Consider the following 20,795-nt stretch of genomic DNA (forward strand, 5'->3'; position numbering starts at 1 on the left):
TGGTGGCTCACGCCTGTAATCCTAGCTACTCAGGAGGCTGAGATCTGAGGATCGCGGTTCAAAGCCAGCCCGGGCAGGAAAGACCGTGAGACTCCTATCTCCAATAAACCACCAGAAAACCGGAAGTGGCGCTGTAGCTCAAGTGGTAGAGCGCTCGCCTTGAGCTTAAGAGTTGAGGGACAGCACTCAGGCCCAGAGTTCAAGCCCCACGACCGACAAAAAAAAAAAAAAAATCAACAAAATCAAAAACAAAAAGTCTGATTTTATCTGTGAGAATGCTGGTACCTGAATAATTGATATAGAGTAGTGGCTTTTAAATTGTAGTTTATCAATTAGCACTATCAGGATCACTTGAGAAATGCAAAGTTTTAGATCCCCTACCCCAGACCTAATCAAAAATTCTGGGATTGGACCCAGCTATTGATGCTTTAACAAGCACATTCCTCTAGTAGCCCACACTTATTCTAATACACAGTGAGGGTGTGAGAACCACTGTCCCAGGGCAGAGGTTCTAGGATATCAGAATCACTTAAAGAAATTGGTGAAGATACAAAAGCTCTAGTCCAGTCCTACTTCAAGGTCTCTCTCTGCAATGACCTTTATTAACTTCCAGTTTGAGAACTATTGGTGTAGAACTTTAAGACTCCTGCTAGGTTAATACCCATGGATTAAGTCCCTGCTAGGGGCTATTCTGATGCAATGATACGGGCAGCAATGGCATACTTTCAAATTTCATATTATTTTTACTGGCAGAAATGCCTTTAAGCCAGCCCATATTTTGGGTATTCTGATATCTGAATTTTAGATTCATAATCAATCTCTTAAAAAGTTATATAATTTCCTAGCCACTGAAGCCACCACCTATTTTCCAGGTACCTTTTAATAGCAAAACTCTGAAGAGACATCTCTATTCTTTTCCACCATTACTTTCATTTTTAAACCCAACACTATCTCCCACATCCAACACTCAAAAGTATTTTGGATCAGTATTACTAAAATTGCCAATGTATCAAATTCTTTCACTGTCTTCTCATTTCACTCTGAAAAGTCTCTGATAATTGATCACAATCTCTATTCTCCTCTCTTTAAATACTTTGCTTTCTTGCCTTCCAAAATAACACTCATTTCTGGGTTGGGTTGGTTTCACCACCCCCGCACCTTCCTGGAGCTTGAACTCGGGTCCTGGGTACTCTCCCTGAGCTTTTAAGGCTCAAGGCTGGTGCTATACCACTTGAGTCACAGCTCTATTTCTGGCATTTTGGTGATTACCTGGAGATAAAATTCTCACCCCTAGGCTTTCCTGCCTGGGCTGCATTCAAACTGCAATCCTCAGATCTCATCTTTCTGAGTAGTTAGGATTATAAGCAAGAGTCACCGGTACCAGCTTCTTCATATATCTTTGGCTTCTTCTCAGTTCTAGAACTTCTCTTCCTTACACTCTGTATTTTCCCTAGGTGCTTTGATGGTTTTTTTTGTTGTTTTGTTTTGTTTTTACCAGTCCTGGGGCTTAACCTCAGGGCTTAGGTGCTGTCCCTGAGCTTCTTTGGCTCAAGGCTAGCACTCTACCACTTAAGCCACAGCATCACTTCCAGCTTTTCCTGTTCATGTGGTACTGAGGAATCAAACTCAGGGCTTCATGCATGCTAGGCAAACACTCTACCACTAAGCCACATTTCCAGCCATGGTTTTAAAACAGGATTTATATGCTGATGTGTTCCAAATATATAACATTACCTTATAGTTTTCTTCTAAGATACAAACTTACATATTCAACTGCTTACCTTATATCTTTACTTTGACTCGAATATCAAAAAAATCCAAGTTCTCCTTCAATACTCCCTTTCATATTTCACTTCTAATATTTTTTATTTCAGTAAGTAGCAATACCACCTATCTAATTATGCATGTATAGATGTTAAATGCTAATAATTTCTCCTGCCTTAGAATAGGTATCTTCATAGTCCTAACAAATTTTATCTTACATTTATAAGATTAAGTTATGACTATTTTCATACAGATCACTAGTAAGAAACATAAAGAAGATACGTTAAAAAAGTAAATTTATAAACACATATAATATAATAGATATAACCAAATAAATGTGCATGTTCTATAATATACATACATATGCATGTGTAGGTATGGATACATACTCATATACTATAAGTTAGCGGTAATGCATAAAAATACAAACTAAAAAGTAATCATCATCCATTTTAAAAGTTTTGCTTAGGTTAGCTAATTTCATTGAAAGTTTATGGTCCTAAATCTACATTTTAAAATGTTTATTCTTAAAGAAAAGAATGAACTTTTCCAATATTTTTATTTATAAATTTTAAGGTTATGGCCTATTTCTAAGTTCATATTGTTAGAACTTCATATATGTTAGAGAAGAAAACATACTTTTCTACTAGACAAGAAAAATAAAATATCAAGAAACAAACTCACCAATTTTTTCATCCAAGCACATAATTTTCTCCTGAGTAAGTTGTAGCTCATACTTTTTCTTAGCAAGATGTCGTTGAGTATCAGAAAGATCTTTCTCTGTGTTTTCATATAAAAGTCTGCAAATATTTTAATGATAACTCTAATTTTGATGTTTTTCCAACCTTTAGTGTATTTAAGTCTAAAAACTTTTAAGAACACTAAGATTTTTTTTCATTTTTAATATTTCCATTATAAAAACCACACTATAGGAAGCTTGGAAAATTAAGGGTAAAAAGGAATCCTCAATTGACTACTCTAACATAAGCTACTATTTTCCATGTTAGTATACATTATTCAGGTTTATTTTTTGCTATGCACATTTTTAAAGTTGCCATAATATAGATTAAAATTTTAACTGAATACTTTCACCTACACATAATTTTTGGTATCTGAAGACTTATGATGAAACCTTTGGAATCATTATTTTATGTAACAATAATTTACTTTTAAGTAAATGTACACAACAATTACCCTATTGTAAGACATTCAGGTTCACTTCAAGTTTTACTTTTATACATAAATCTGTAATAAACATTTCCTTCATTGCACCAACACTTGTTAAGTGTCTGGTATGTACCAAGCACTAGATGTTGAAGAAGCAATGGTGAATTAGGTTGCCACTGATTCTGCCCTCATGGACTTCATAGCTAATAGGTAGTAAACAAATTTCAATTCCTGGAAATAGGGAAGACCAGACAATATGAAAACCATTTTTGAAGCCCTGGATTCGATTCCTCAATACCACATAAACAGAAAAGGCCGGAAGTGACTCAAGTGGTAGAGTGCTAGCCTTGAACACAAGAAGCTCAGGGACAGTGCCCAGGCCCTGAGTCCAAACCCCAGGACTGGAAAAAAAGAAAAGAAAAAGAAAACCCTTTTACCATATAACACTTAGGAAGAAAGCAACTTTTACATGTACAGCAAAACTTACAATAATTTGAGTGGTATACTAGTGGCTCACACATGTAATCTTAGCTACTCTGTAGATAAGATCAGGATGATTGCAGTGGAAGGCCAGCCTGAGCAGAAAAAGGAAATGGACCCTTTCTTATCTGAGAGCTGTCATTCCAGCTATGACAGAAAGCCAAAAGTAGATAGGTTAAGATCCAGGCATGTACTCAGGCAGGAACCAAAACCTTATTCAAAAATAACGAGTGCTTAATGGGATGGAAGTGTATCTCTGCTGTAGAGTGCTTGCCTAACAAGTGCAAGACTGCGTTCAAATCCCAATTCTGTCATTAAACACAAACAAAAACTTGTAACAATTTGTGAAGTAAATGCTCTGGAACCCAATAAAAGCAATAAACTTTGGCTTATCTTAGTAGCTTATAGCCTTTGTATTAACTCAAAAACAAAACAAAAAAATAAGGCCTCAGAAATGTCTACCACATATAGAATTAGATTAAGTCAGCTCATAAAAAGCCATTAACAGCTATATTGATGTGGAAATATCCAGATTAGAGCCCTTGCTAGGCCAATTGTTGCTAGGTTCAATAGTGTTTCCTCTAAGAAATCCTTTCTTCTTTCCTTTCTTTTTTCTCATTCCCTCTTTTTCCTTCCTTCCTTCCTCCTCCTCCCCCTTTCCTTTTTCTACATTCTCTCGAGGAAATCCTTTCTTTTCTTTTTCTTTCTTCCTTCCCTTCTTTCTCTTCCTTCCTTCCTTTTCTTTCTGTCCTTTCTTTCCCTCCTTCATCCCTTCCTTTCTTCCTTCTTTCTTTCCTTCTTTCTTTCTTCCTTCCTTTCTTTCTTTCTTGTTGGTATTGAGGTTTGAATTCAATGGTAATGGCCCTTGTGCTTACTAGAAAGGCACTTAAGCCATGCCCCCAGCTAATTATTTTTCAAACAATATCTCACATTTATGCCCACACTAGTCTTCCCCACAACCCTCCAATTTATGTTTCCCATATAGCTAAGATAACCAGCATGTAATCATACTCAGCTTTTTATAGGCTGATGGAGCCTCATAAATGTTGTCCTGGCTGACCCTGAGCCATGGTTCTCCTCATCTCTGCCTCCCAAGTAGCTAGGATTACAGACATGAGCCACCACCTAACTTCCTCTGGGCATACTTAAACTCAAGATAAAACTCAAAATAAAAGTTGGTTCTAGGTTGGCCATATAATCTGGGAAGACTTGACAAAACTTCTCTATAGAGATTGCCCTCTCAACTGCAGCATAAAACTAGAACCTAGAAAATGATGATGAAAATGATCTCACAATTCAAAATTTCAAAATACTTTAAGAAACATTACAATCTAAGAGTTTAAAAAATACACAAACTAAGCTGGTGGTACAGTTCAAATAGTATACCTGCTTCCAAAGCATAGGAGAAATTATTTACTCAAATTGAAAGCAGTCAAAATGCCCCTTATTAGGAAAATAGTTAAATTGTGATACAACCATACAATGGGATGTTACTCAGCAATAAAAGTACCTGATCTACACAAAAATTGGTATGAATCTTAATGATGCTATTCTGACTTTTCAAACAAATCTCAAAAATTATATCCATATGATTCCATGTTTATGATTCTTGAAATGACAAATAGAGAGTTATAAAATGGATTAGTGAGTGCCAGATGTGCATGGTGGGGTAAGGAGACAATGTGTGATATGAAAGAGTAGCATAGGTGTATCCCCTAGTACGGTGTCTTTGTAGTACTTGAAAAGTTCTGTATTTTGAATGTGGTAGCTTTTACATGAAAATATGTAATAAAAATAATAATAAAACTATAATCCAGGTGCTGTTGGCTCACACCTGTAATCCTAACTACTTAGGAGGCTGAGATTTATTTGAGAATTGTGATTCAAAGCCAGCCCAGGCAGTTAAGTCCATATGCAACTCTTATCTCCAATTAACAACTCTAAAACTGGAAGTGGGGCTGTGGCTCAAGTGGTAGAGCATTAGTCTTGAGTACAAAGAGGCTCAAAGATAGCACCCAGTTCCTGAGTTCAACTTCTTATAAATTACAAAATTATTCATAATTTCAGTAAAACTAGGAAATTCCCAGATCAAAGCCATACAAATAAATCCATAAAATTTTCTGAAGGCAGAAATCAGTCATCACTTTTTTCCCCCTAAAAATTCCCCATTGCTTCTAATATGTAGCTGAAGTTACTAAGAAAGGTATTCTAATACTGCTTTATCAAGGAACAAAAAAACTGAAAACCTGACAAAGGAGGCATTATGTGTGAGAGCAAATGATAATGGTTTTGTGGTGTATGGGTCTCTTACTTCTTTATACATAAGCACAAACACCCAATGTATATTATGGTTATCCTTATGTTATTAAACTGTGTAACAACTAAGTATCTTCCAAAATAGTTGTAAGATCCCTGTAGAGCCAGGAACTGGCAGCTCACACCTGTAATCCTAGCTACGCAGGAGGCTGAGATCTGAGGAACACTGTTCAAAGCCAGGTGGGCAGGCAACTCCATGAGACTCTTATCTCCAAGTAACCACCTAAAAGCCAGAAATGGAGATATGGTTCAAGTGGTAGAGTGCCAACCTTGGGCAAAAAGGTAAAGGACAACATGTAGGCCCTGAGTTCAAGCCCTAGGACTAGCACCAAGGGGGAAAAAACACAACCGCGAAACACTGAGACACATCTAATTTTTTAAAATGGGAAAGTGGGTGTATAATATTATGTATTATATTATTATTGTGCATTATATATATAATGTCAAATTAAGTCAATAAATCACTAATAAGAAATAAACCAACTCCAAAAAAAAGCGTTCAACAAGTAGCCATTAGAAATAAAGCTGGTAATACCTATTGCAGAGCCTTGCAATTTAGTGTCAGAAAGCAGATTTTTTTTCATCTTTGAAGTATATGTAGGGAGGACTTTGGTAAAGCTACCTAATGTGTAATTTTCTCATGTGCCAATTTTGGGGGTAAAAAAACAACTATCTTGATCATATAAAATCACATTTATTGACATGAATACCGGAAAATAGAACCAAGAGTTTTTTCTTTGTTGTTATTTTTGTTTCTTTTCTTTTTGTCTTTTTTTGTTCATTTACATGTCTTTGGGAAGGTACGGAGGGCACAGAGATGGAAGGTCAGAGGGTGAACAAATACAGCAATGGTACTGGATACTGTTGAAAATGAGCTACTTGTGGGTGAGGATGAGAGGAAAAAATTGTGAGAGTGAGGGAAAGGAGGACATGATCCCAAAAGAAGTATAATCTTTACCTGACTTATGTAACTATAACTCCTCTGCACATCACCTTCATAATAACAATATTGAAAGGATCTCAGGTATGTGCATGCTCCCATATCTACTGCAGCATTACACACAATGGCCAAGAGGTGGAAACAACACAACAGTCCATTGAAGGATTAAGCAAAGATGGCACACACATACAACTTTTAAAAGTAAGTATTCAGCTAGGCACCAATTTTTCCTGTAATCCTAGCTACTCAAGAGGCTGAGAGGTTCAAAGCTAGCCTAGGCAGGAAAGTCTGTGAGACTCTTATATTCAATTAACCAGCAAAAATGTGGAAGTGGAGCTGTGGCTCAAGTGATAGTGTGCTAGCCTTGAGCAAAAAAAGCTTTGGGACATAACACAGGCCATAAATTCAAGCCCCAGTATTAGCACAAAAAGAAAAAAAATGCTACAACATGGATAAATGTTGGATACATCATTCTAATTAAGCCAGTGGCATAAAAATTATATGCTAGGTGGGGCTGGGAAGGTGGCTCAGTGGTAGAGTGCTTGCCTTGCATGCATGAGGCCCTGGGTTCGATTCCTTAGCACCACATAAGCAGAAAAAAAAAGCCTGAAGTGACACTATGGCTCAAGTGGTAGAGTGCTAGCCTTGAGCTGAAGAGCTGAGGGACAGCGCCCAGGCCCAGAGTTCAGGCCCATGACTGGACCCCCCCCCCCCCAAAAAAAAAATTATATGCTATGTAAGTTAGCTAAAATAGTCAAACTCTTTGAGATAGAAAGCAGAAAGATAAATGCCAAGGCATTAGGAGGAGGCAGAAATGGGGAGTTGGAGAATGGGTATAGAACTTCAGTTTTCAACATAACATTCTAGAGAGCTATTATACAAGAATGTGCTTATAGGTAATATTATGTAGTACATTTAAAACAGCTATGATGGTAAATTTCATGTGGCTTTAAATGCAATAAAAGCAAAGTAATAAAATCACAGTTCTGCCATAGTTTATGTTCATTGTGTTTGTCTGTAACAATTATGATCTTTGGTCTAGTTTAAGGTGCTTTCTCTCTTAAGGAAAACACATTTCTTTCAAAAACTGAAAATTAAAGATGTGTGTGTGCTAGGAACGGGGCTTAAATTCAAGGTCTCTCACTCAACATTTTTCTGCTCAAGGCTTTTGCTCTGCCACTTGGGCCATGAGTCTCTTAAATTGTCTGCTGGGTCAGTAAATAGGATTAAAGGCATGAGCCTTGGGTACCTGGTAGAAAAATTCCAATTTTTTTAAACCAATTAGTGCAGGTATACAAGTGGACATGGTAAGTCAATATATTATTGTATAGAATGAGGGCAAGGGAGAGGGCAATTATGTGGAGGCACGAATGGAGGGAGGGAAGATGAGCAAATACAGTCATATTCAATATACATTATGCAAATCAAACTATGTAACGAGGGTAGGGATGGGAAGGGAATGGGGCAGAACTATAGAAGGAGTGAGAGTGATCAAAATGCATTGTACTCATTGAGAGTCATCTAAATGCATTGTACTCATAAGCTGATGTATGGAATTAAAACCTCTTTGTTCAACTACTTAATAAGTAAATAAGAGTAAACAATCTAAAAAAAAGGAGAGAAAAGAAGCTGAATAGCATTTCTTAGCTGGATGCTGTGGCTTATATATGTAATCCTATCTACTGAGGCTGAGATTTGAAGATTGTGGTTCAAAGTCAGCCCTGGGCAGGAAAGTCTGTGAAAATCATATCTCCAATTAAACACCAAAAAGCTGGAAGTGGAGCTGTGGCTTAAGTGGTAGAGTGCTAGCCTTCATTTAAAAACCTCAGGAAGCCAGGCACCAGTGGCTCATGCCTATAATCCTAGCTATTTAGGAGGTTGAGATCTGAGGATTGCTGTTCAAAGCCAGCCCAAGCAGGAAAGTCCATGAGACTCTTAACTCCAATTAACCACCTGAAAACTGGAAGTGGCTCTGTGGCTCAAGTGAAAGAGCACTAGCCTTGAGCTGAAGAACTCAGGGATAGTGTCTAGGCCCAGAATTCAAGTCCCACAACTGACAAAAAAAAAAAAAAAAGCTCAGGAACAGTGCCCATACCCTGAGATCAAGCTCTGGGAATGAGACAAAATGAAAAAGAAGAAAAACAATAGTATTTCTTTACTCTTTACTCCATATATAGATATGTCATATTTCACAAAACTCTAAATTCTCCACATGAAAGACTCTCTTGATTGCTCTGTAGGGACTTATTCTCAAAGTGATTTGGTATTTAGGTCTCAAGTTATTCTTTCCATTAGTACTCAGATACAAACACTTTTGCTCAATTCTGAGGAGACTTCATTAACAGACACTGAATTAATGCTTTTTCCACCTTTTTTTCATTATTTATAGTTTTTAAAACTACTCATTGAATCCTATGTAAAAAGTCTATTACAACTATAGCCCTCGTGGCCACCATTTTAGTGGCTTTTCTTTGAACTTATTTAAAACCAGACACCTGAATATTGCCTACACTCCCACCTTTTCATATCTATCTCTTGCCACTTCAGCCTCACCTTTTCACACCTATCTATTGCCATTCAGACTACTACTCAGACTATCCTTAAAATTCCTTAAAAGGACACGTGTGGCCTACTTCAGTCTTGAGTGGCTCTTCTTTCCTTACTTTGGTCTGGTTTTGCTGTAACTTTTAGATCAAAATTTTCATTGTGTAAACCTTAGCATAAGCCAGACTCCTAGCTACTCAGGAGACTGAAATATACAAGATCACAATTCAAAGCCAACCCAGGCAGAAATCTATGAGCCTCACTGCCGGCCCCCCTGCCCCCTCCCACAAAAAACAGTGAAAAACAGTACTAGAAGCATAGCTGAATTGATAAAGTGCCAGCTGAGCAAACATCATGCCCTAAGTTGAAACCCTACTGCCAATAAACAAAAAGAAATCCTAGTGGAGATTAAAACTTATCTGTTTTACTATTATAATACTCTATTCTTTGCATTCAAAGAAGTTTTTAAGTATTATATTAATAGTACAGGAGGGCAGATTTATTACTTCTCCACACAATCTCACCTCCTCTACCATACTCCCTATTCCCTTTCGCACAAAATGAACAACAGATTTCCTTCTGTTTTCATAGTTGCAAATAATCTTTTTGTTGTTGTTGTTGTTGTGGGGCTTGAACTCTGGGCCTGACGCTGTCCCTGAGCTCTTCAGCTCAAGGATAGTGCTCTACCACTTAAGCACAGTGTCACTTCCGGTTTTCTGGTAGTTTATTGGAGATGAGTCTCATGCACTTTCCTGCCCAGGCTGGCTTTGAACTGAGAGTCTCATATCTCAGCCTCTTGATTAGCTAGAATTAGAGGCATAAGCCACCAGCACCCAGCCAAATAATCTATTTTTATAGTATTCAACCTCATTTATCCTCCTGCCTGCACAATGCTCTCACTAGCCCCCATATCTGTACAGTCTTTTCTTATTCCCCATCCTCTTATAGATCATCAGCTTCTGTTGATTTTATCTGCTGCCTTCATATATACTTGGTGTATTACAAACTTATTCACTCTTTTCCATTATCCCATCTTCTCCTCCTCCTCCTAAGTAGTCTCTTAGTTTGATTCTGGTTCAAGGCTTAAATATATAATTAAGTATATGGATATAAACATTTCGTACATTCCCTGGAGCGTGTATGTCGTTTAGGTCTATCTGGCTTCCACGAGTGAAAACATATAATATCTTGCTTTTATTTTTGAGCTTGTCTTGTCTTTCATGGTATTATGTTCTCTAGTTGCATGTATTTTCCTGCAAATGGCAAGATCTTTTTTATAGCTGTATAATATTCCATATTATACCACATCTCTATCCATTCATCTGTTGTTAGACACCTTGGTTGATTCCATCATTTGACTATTATGAACACTGTTGCCATAAACATGGATATGTAGATGTCTCTCCATTTACTAATTTAGTCTCCTTTGAATATATGCCCAATAGTGGTATAGTAGGGTCATAAGATCTACCTTAATGCTTTTGAGAAACCTCCTTATTAGTTTCCATAGAAACTGTACTAGTTTACATTCCCATTATCCACAGTGGATGAAGGGTCCTCTTTCCTCTCATCCTCGCCAGCATTTATTGTTTTCTTGATGGCTGCCACTCTCACTGAAGTGAGATGGAATCTTAGGATAGTTTTGATCTGCATTTTTTATGGCTAAAAGTGCTGAACATTTCTTCATGTATCTATTAGTCATTTATGTTTCCTTGTGAGAACTGTCTGTTCAGTTCCTTTGCCCATTTGATTAGAAGACTATTATTTTCTTGCTTTTTTTCTATATATACTGGATATTAATCCTTTATCTGTTGAATAGCTAATAAGGATTTTCTCCTATTCTGTGTGCTATCTCTTAGTTCTAGTGATTGTTTCTTTTGTTGTACAGGAACTTTTAAGTTGGTATGGTCCCGTTTATCAATTCTTGTTCCTGTCCTTTGGCCATCTGAAATCCTATCCAGGAAAAATTTACTTGTGCCTGTATCTTCCACAGTTTCTCCTACATTTTCCTGTATCCAATTTTCCTCAATCCAATTGGAATCAATTTTTTGCACAGTGAAATAGAAGTCTATTTTCAGTCTTTTGCAAGTGATCTTCAGTTTCTCAAGCACAATTTCTTGAAAAGTTATCTCTTCTCCATTGTATGTTCTTGGTACTTTTGTAAAAATTAGTTTTCTATAAGTCTTCAGATCTGTTTCTGTGCCAGTACCATGCTAGTTTTGTTACTATGGCTCTGTGGTATAATTTGAAGTCAAATGATACGTCTAGTGGTACTCTTATTACTTAGAATGTCTTTTGCTATTCCAGGTCTTTTTGGCCTCCATATTAACTTTTATATTGTTCTCTATAATTCTGTGAGAAATGAGATGATGCATATTGCTTTTGACAGTATGGCTGTTTTCACAATATTATTTCTGCCAACAATGAGCATGGGATGTCTGTCATTCCATTTTCTGATATCTTCTTCAATTTTTTCTTCAAGATCTAGTAGTTTCCATTATAGAGATATTTCATTTCCTTTTTTAGGTTGCTATCTGGTATTTTAGTGTTTTGGAGAGGCCATTGTGAATGTAATTGTTCTCCTGATTTCTTCCTCAGCAGGTTTGTTGTTGGTGTATAGAAAAGCTACTAATTGTGGGGAGGGTACTGCTTTTATATCCTGCTAACATTCTAAGGTTATTTATCATTTCTAGAGGGTTTTGTTAGTAAAGTCTGTAGGATACATTAAATACAATATCATACATCAGCAAAGAGGGATAATTTGGTTTCTTCTTTCCCTGTTTGAATCCCTCTTCTTTCTTCTGCCTAATTGCTTTGGCTAGGCATTCTAGTACAATACCGAATGAGTGTGGGGAGAGCAAACACTTTTGTCTTGTTCCTGACTTTATGGGAACTGTTTCTGTTTTTCCTCATTTAATATGATGGTGGTTACAGGTTTGTCATATATAGTATGTTAAGTTCAGATCCTTGTGTGCCTAATTTCTTTAGAGCTTTTATTAGAAAAAGAATGCTGAATTGGTCTAAGGCTTTTATCTGCATGATTGAGATGAAGTAGGTACTATATTTATAGACTTGTGTTTGTTGAACCATTCTTGTATCACTGGGATGAAACCAACTTGATTATGGTATATGATTTTTTTATATATTGTTGAATTTTATTTTTATAACAATGTTCATCAGTCATACTGGTCTGTATTTTTCTTTATTGCATCTCTGGTTTTGGACTACATGTTGTATTTGCTTTATAGAATTTCAGTAAAGTTCCTTCTTTTTGTATTTCATAGAAGAGTTTGAGGAATATTGACACTAGTTTTCATTTAAAAGTCTGGTAGAATGTGGCTGTGGATCCATCCAGCCCTTGGGCTTTCTTTGTTGGGAGTCTATTACTACTTCAATCGTAGTGCTTGTTATAGCTCTGTTTAAATGATTTACATCTTCTTGGTTCAGGTTTGGCCCTTCATAGCATCTAGATATTTACCTATTTCTCTTAAATTTCCCAGTTTGGGAGTAAATTTTTAAAGAACTGTTTTATGCCCTGAGAAATCATGCAACAGGCCTACCTCTTCTGATGGCAGCAAGTGGACTCCACTGCTATCTCCTCTGCAGGGTTGGCCTCGCCAGCTGCCCAAGCTACAACTCACTTGGGCAAGCACAGCCATATTCTGCACCAACAAGCTAGAGATTCATTCCCTGATGGCTCTGTACACAGCTGCCTTCCTGTTAGTTTAGTCTATGGTCTATGTCGATTTAGTCTATGGTATCATTGAATTCTGAAGTTTCTTTGCTAATTCTTTATTTGGATAACCTCTTGCTGAGAGTAGAATGTTCAAGGCTCCCACTGTTTCTGTGCTGGGGTCTATCAGCACTTGTAAGTCCAGGCATGTTTCATGAACTTGGATACGTCACTATTTGGTGCATATATGTTCACAACTGTAATTTCACCTTCATGGATCATTCCCTTTAGTAATATGAAGAATTTCTTTGTCTCTTCTGATTGACTTTAACTTGAAATCAGCTTTATCAGATTACACATGGTTACTCATCCTTTTGGGGTTTATTTGCTTGGCAAGTCTTTTTCCACTTTCTCATTATGAAATTGTGTTTGTCTTTGTCAGTGAGATGTGTTCTTGCAGGCAACAAATGGTTCGATCATGTTTTGGGTCCAAGCTGCTGTTCCACATCTTTTGGAGAATTGAGCCCACTGACATTTAATGTCACTTTTGATAAGCCTATTGTGTTATAAAGCTTGCTTCTTTTCTCTTTCTGTTTTGATCATCTATCATTTATGATGACTAATTCATTAGTATATTTCTCTGTCTTCTGTGCTGTCTTAATGTTTATTAATTTCCTTAGCTTTTATCATGCAAAATTTTTATTTCTCCATCAAGAACCCGTAATTTTTACAGATACTCATTTCCAGCCAGTGGATCTCCAGAGATATCCAAAACATTGAAATGAGAACTCCTCGTATAGCTGAGCATAGGTACAACAAACTAGTCTTAGACTTAAAAAATACATTACGTACAGTGCAGATAAAAGGTCTTCACTTGGGCCTCTTTTGAAAATTCTGAAGCTTTTCAATATTAACTTGTCTGAAACAGAAATCCAAATAAAACTCTAGCTACTAAACTATATCAGCTTAGAAAGCTTGCTCTTTTGAATGTTATAGAAATATAGAAAATCAGTCTGATTTTCAAATCCTGTACACTTTGTCTTTATCAGCAGAAATACTTTTTGTTTTTCAAATGGCCAAAGATATTTTTCTTTTAGCTGACTTGGCCAGAAATTATATATATATATACACACATACCTACATATATATATATATATATATATATATATATATATAAAGCTATATATATTCAGATCTATGAAGAACTTTGCTTAGGAATTAACTTCTAATAAATGTAGTCATTCATAGGGCAATTTTGTAATTTTCTTAATGACTAACAAAATGAAGAACAGAAATGAAAGTGTTTTTAACAATATTGAATGTAGTTGGGTTAAGTAGGTCCTGACTCTTTTTTTTTTGCCAGACTTGGAGTTTGAACTTGAGGCCTAGGTGCTGTCCCTAAGTTTCTTTGTGCTCATGTCTAGTGCTCTACCACTTGAGCTACAGAGCAACTTCTGGCTTTTCCTGAGCAATTTACTGGAAATAAGAATCTCACCAACTTTTCTGCCTAGGCTGGCTTCAAACTGTGACCCCAGATCTCAGTCTCCTGAGTAGCTTGGATTATAGATATGAGCCACTGATGCCTGGCTAGTCTTTGTCTTTATACTTGTAAAAATGAAACCAACGATAAATAGAATAATAAAGTATAAAGTGTTGACCTATTAAAAACCATTGATCAATGAATGAATAAATGAAGTGTGATAATTCATGCAATAGAATACCAATGAATTTCTGCTATGCTCAATAACATAGAAGACTCTCAAAAATATTAAAAGAAGTGAGACATAAAGGAATATGTAGGAAGTGGCACTGTAGCTCAGTGATAGAGCACTAGACTTGAGCTGAAGAGCTGAGGGACTCAGGCCCAGAGTTCAAGCCCCACAACCAAAAAAAAAAAGAATATGTACTATAAAATTTGACTTATCCAAAACTCTAGAACAAGAAAAACTTCAGTAACAGATTAGATCAACACTTGATTGAAATAATTGATGGCCAATCAGGAAATATTAAATTCTTGAAATATTAAAAATACTCAATTTCTTTATTTTTATGATGGTTATATAGCTTCACATATCTATCAAAAATTATTAACTCTATAAATGACTCTACAGTATTAAATATAAATCACACCTTGAAAGTAGGCACTATTGACTCATACTTGTAATCCTAAACTGCTCAGGAGACTGAGATCTGAGGATTACATTCAAAGCCAGCCTGAGCAAACAAATCTGATTTCCAATTAACCAGCAAAAATCCAGAAGTGGAGGTATGGCTCAGGTAGTAGAGTGCCAGTCTTGAGCTAAAAATCTAAGGGAGAGCATCCTGCTCCTGAGTTCAAGCCACAGTGCCAGTTCTCTCTGCCTCTCTGTCTCTGTCTCTTTTCTCTCTCTCTTTCTCTCACACATAGACATACACATCATGATAAAGTTGGTGAAAGAAAAAGATTAAGGAAGATAAAAAATTTCATTTTTGGGGCTGGGAAGGTGACTCAGTGGTAGAGCGCTTGCCTTGCATGCATGAGGCCCTGGGTTCGATTCCTCAGCACCCCATAAGCAAAAAGAAAAAAGCCGAAAGTGGCGCTGTGGCTCGTGGTAGAGCGCTAGCCTTGAGCTGAAGAGCTGAGGGACAGCACCCAGGCCCAGAGTTCAGGCTCCACGACCGGACCCAAAAAAAAAATTTTTTTTTCATTTTTAATGAACTTTACAATTTGGAGGGGAGGGTAGTGAGGGGAGGGAAAGTAAGAGAAAACAAGGGAGGGGTAATACTGTTCAACAAGAAGTGTACTCATTACCTTACTTATGTAACTGTAACCTCTATGTACATCACCTTTATAATAAAATTAAATTAAATTTAAAAAATTTCATTGTATTACAAAGCTATTACAATACAAACAGGGTGGTACTGATATAAAGACAGAGAAATAGAGGCTCTAGATCTATACTAAATATATAATAACTAGATCTATAATAAATCTACTCTTTTCAAGAAAGGTTTTTACATTCATTTGATTGAAAAAAGGACTTTTTTTCAGTTAGTTTTTGTGGAATAGGTGAATATCTATGTAAAAAAAAAGAACATACATGACTTGTAAATCACACTTCAAACACAAAATAATTCAAGAAAGATACGTCTGATATAACATCTACCAACACAAAGCTTATAACTGAAAATATAGTAATTTCAAAGACTCAACATCAGTAAATATTTGAAGTACAAAAAAATACACTATTAAAAATATTAAAAGTTGGAACCAGGTATTGGTGGCTCATTCCTATAGTCCTACTTACTCAGAAGACTGACATCTAATGATTTCAGTTCAAAGCTCTCCTAGGCAGGAAAATCTATGAAACTCCTACCTCCAATTAACCAAGAAAAAGCCAGAAGTAGAGTTGTGGTTCAAGTGGTGGAGTGCCAGCCTGGAGCAAAACAACTTCAAGAGCAGTGCTCATGTCCTGAGCTCAAGCTTCAGTAATAGTATATAAAATATTAAAAGTTGAACTTCATAAAAATAAAAAACACTCACAAATCCCTTTAAAATAATAATAATAATAAACCAAAGACTTGCACATGTTTCACACAAAATGTTTCTATATGCAATAACCCTTCTAATAGAAAATGAAAAGATTTAAGAGAAGACAAGCTGGTCATGCTGGCTTAATCCAAGATAGGTGGACCTCAAGTTCAAAACTAAGTGAGCTACATATTAAGACCCTTTTCAAACAAACAAAATTTAAAAGATAAACAACCAAATAAAATAAATAAAACAAGTGAACAAATACTTTACAAAGACCACAAAAGGCACCAAACATTTGTGGAAATCAAAAGACTGCAGATTAAAACTATAATGAGATACCACCTCACATCCAGTAAAATGGTTACAATCAAAGACAATGACAACACTGAATATTAAAAATATGGAGCAAATTAAATATGTACAACCTTTCTCAAATCAGGTACTGTAACAGAATAACTAATAGAATCATTTAAGTGATTATTTTCTCAATTATATCAAGTATAATAAAAAGCTGCACTAGAATCAAAAGAGAGACAGCAATTTATTACCTATAGGGCTAAATTCTGGGAATCCTAAGAAGGGCTATATAATAAATTGCCAGTGAGACTTTAAAATCATATAATCATTGTAAACATCTGGTCATTTCTTGTGAAGCTAAACACATACTCACCATGTAATCAAGCAATTCTCCTCCTGTTTACCTAAGAGAATAAAAACATATCCACAAAAACAGATGTAAAACAATTTACAATAGCTTTATTCCTCATGGCCACAAAATAGATAACTAAACCCAAAAATCAATCTATCAACAGAATGAACAATGTGGTTTGGCTATATCTTGAGAGTCTACTTAGCAATTTAAGAAAGATTGAAACACTTACATAAACAAAAACATAAGTGACTGCAAAATACTTTAAAAAGTGAATTTTCTATGCCACGTACTGAGGACTCATGCCTACAATCCTAGCTAGTCAGGAGGCTGAGAAATGAGGATCATAGTTCAAAGCTAGCCCAGGTAGAAAGTCTGTGAGACTCATATCTCCAATTAATTATCAAAAGGCTAGAAGTAGAGCTGTAGCTCAAGTAGTAGAGCATTAGCCTTGAGGGGAAAAAAAAAAAAAACCTCAGAATAGCACCTAAGCCCAGAGTACTGTAAAGTCCTAGCTTTCACCACCAAATAGGACCATGAAAATGACTGTACATGATAATCACACAAAAGAATTCACAATAATTAATGGGAATTGTTGTGACATTTAAAAATTTTGTCAAAATTGAATTTCTTTACTGTCAGTTATAAATGCATATTAAGTATTCTGGAATTTAAAACATTAGCTACATTAAGAACTACTGTGATTTCTTTATAAAACTTTACCAAAAATAGTTTGAACAAGGCTTAGCTTTATGTCACAAATTATAATATAGAGCAAACATCTTTTCTGTGTCTTAGTAAACTGTCATCTCTTTTCAAATTTGGATCAACTTGTATATTCTATCATTTATGCCTTCCATTTCATGAAAAATCCTTTAATGTAATGAGTTTTACCTGTTTTGTTTCCTCTAGATTATCATCATCTTTTTGTTATATTCAGCTTCTAATTTGTGCTGATAAGGTTACTTTTATTAAATTACCCTGACCATATATAGAGAATCTCTTTACTGGCATTAGTGCTGATGTTCCCATGATCAGCTCTTCCTTCTACAACTTCATTACATTTGACTAAAGTCTTACTTTCAGTGTTACAGCTTTTTGTGTTTGCATTTTTATACTTAGCGATCAATTCCCCTCTCAATTATCTATCATATAAAATGGAACACTAACATAACATATTGCTGTCTAACACTGAATAACACATACTACTGATGGATTGCCAACATACTTTGAAAGAAGTGATATGACTACTAATCATGATTCCCATCAGTTATGAATCTGCATTAAAGAGCTAGCAGGTAAGTTTGTACTTCAAGTAACTATATACTGTTAGAGTCTAAAAGGTAAATTAAGGGAGCTGGGAAGGTGGCTCAGTGGTAGAGCACTTGCCTTGCAGGCATGAGACCCTGGGTTCAATTCCTTAGCACCACATAAACAAAAAGAAAAAAGCCAGAAGTGGCACTGTGGCTCAAGTGGTAGAGCGCTAGCCTTGAGCTGAAAAGCTGAGGGACAGCGCCCAGGCCCAGAGTTCAGGCCCCACGACTGGACCAAAAAAAAAAAAAGGTAAATGAAGGCAATATTGTAAAAAAAAAAAAAAACTATAAAGAATTCTCTTCTGACAGAAGAGATCCCAAATCACACAAAGATAATGAAAGCACAAATGTAATTTAAAAGATAAATGTATAAATTTATAAGTCTAAACACTAAGCAAAAAAACAAAAATAATAATGTCATATTAAGCTTACATACACACATGTAAACTTATGAAAGTATAGGACAAAATGTTACTACAAAAGTTGAGAAAGCATACTTAAATAAGTCCACATTATAAGAGCCTGTGATCTCTAAAATAATCACTAAAAGAATAGCAAGAATATAAAACTTTTTTAGCTGATGCCTAGGCAAATAGAAATAATGGAATGATTTAAAAGAATTTGTTATCAATTTGAAAACAGGAAAGAAGAAAAATGACTCATATGATGGGAATAATAGAAAACAAAATAGCATCTTAGATTTATGTCAGACATTATTAATTAGAATACAAATAAACCAAATGATCCCATTATAAAAGTGTCAATATGTTTCTTTAAAACTTTACTATTTGTGAAAAACAGATAAAGCATAGACATTGACTTTTAAAGTCATGCTTATAGATTACTAATGAATGGAATAAGAATAGTGACATTTTTACAACTAGTACATATCTAAGTTCATGTGGAATACATCTAAAGAAATTATCCCAGGTATATATATGTATGACTTTATGTATCTATGTTACAAAAAAACATGGTATGTCAAACACTGAAGAAGTTAGAATCAAAAGGAAATCTAAAGAAATAATACGGGTTTTTGTGAGGGCCAGAAAGTTGGTGGACAATGGGGATACCTCCATTTGGTTCCTGGCCACACCTTTCCTGCACTTCCTCCTCAGGTAGTGGACATCTATGCAAGCCTGAAGAAAAAGTTGTTTTTTTTTTTCTTAAGCCATGGTACATCATTTATACAGAAATACCATATTGGGAAACAGTCTTCAAGAGATCCTAGACAAGCTCAACAGATCACCTCCCAACTTGTCCTTCAAGTTCTACTTCAGTTTGATAAGGCTGTAGATTCAGCATTGCCTTAGAGGGTGAGAACAGTTTCAGGGGCTGTCTAAATACATACAGATTCTGCAACAGGGTATGGACTTTTGTATTGAATGATGTTGAATTCAGAGAGGTGACAAGTTTACTAGCATGGATAAAGTGAAAATTGTAGCCTATGATAATAAAAAAAAGTTCTAATATTACAGAATAAATAGGAAGAAAAAGGCCTTTTTATGCCATCTCTTGTTATTACTCATTGCTTTCTGAAAAGCAGAGACCTTTTAAAATTTATTCTAGCATTGCAAAAATGTCTATGATATGCTATCAGAAAATACTAACAGAAACTTATAACTCTGAATTCTCATACATTATTTTTATTATACAGCATAAAGAAATCTGACTTTTTTAAATGGCAAATCAAAAGTGGTTGTCTTTAATAAAGCCACTTTAAAAACTCAGAAAGGGCTTGGAAGGTGGCTCAGTGGTAGAGTGCTTACCTAGCATGCATGAGGCCCTTGGTTTGATTCCTCAGCACCACATACACAGAAAAAGCCAGAAGTGGTGCTCTGGCTCAAGTGGTAGGGTGCTAGCCTTGAGCTGAGAAACAGCATCCAGGCCTAGAGTTCAGCCCCCATGACCGACAAAAAAGAGAGAGAGAGAGAGAGAGAGAGAATAAGAAAGCATGGTTTGGCAAAGGAATAAACAAGGATCAATGAAACAACAGAAAGATGAAAAATGGACCCTCATAAATGTAGTCAAATAATCTTTAATAAAAGAGTAATTAGATGGAGAAAGAATAGTCTTTCAACAAATGGTGCTGGAACCATTAGGATTTCCATATGTAAATTAAGTGAGATTAGTCACAGAATTTACATCTTTCCCAAAAATTAACTCAAATCACTTAACAGTAATGTAAAAGCATATAGCTTACAGAAGAAATATAAAGAGAAAACATTTAAAAATACATCAAAAGTATAATTCTTGAAAGAAAAAGTAATTTGAATTGTTTGAATATTTTTACTCTCCAAAAGCACTGTTAAGAGTAACAAGATAAGGCACACAAGTGGTGAGGATATATTTGCAAAACACTTATCTGACAATATATCCAAAATGTGTAAGAAACTCTTTAAAGACTCAGTAATTAGTAAATTAAAAATAGGTAA

General features: G+C 35.6%; 1 protein-coding gene across 1 annotated transcript in view; it reads right to left on the reverse strand.

Moving 5' to 3' along the window:
* Tsga10 (testis specific, 10) overlaps positions 1 to 20,795 on the reverse strand; it is a 108,084-nt gene that overhangs the window by 36,828 nt on the left and 50,461 nt on the right. The window contains exon 9 of the mRNA XM_013019733.1: positions 2,445 to 2,564. Within this exon, the coding sequence (XP_012875187.1) occupies positions 2,445 to 2,564 (120 nt within the window). The remainder of the gene's footprint in view (positions 1 to 2,444; positions 2,565 to 20,795) is intronic.

This window comes from Dipodomys ordii, unplaced genomic scaffold (genome assembly GCF_000151885.1).
Source record: "Dipodomys ordii isolate 6190 unplaced genomic scaffold, Dord_2.0 Scaffold47, whole genome shotgun sequence".
Taxonomy (NCBI): Eukaryota; Metazoa; Chordata; class Mammalia; order Rodentia; family Heteromyidae; genus Dipodomys; species Dipodomys ordii.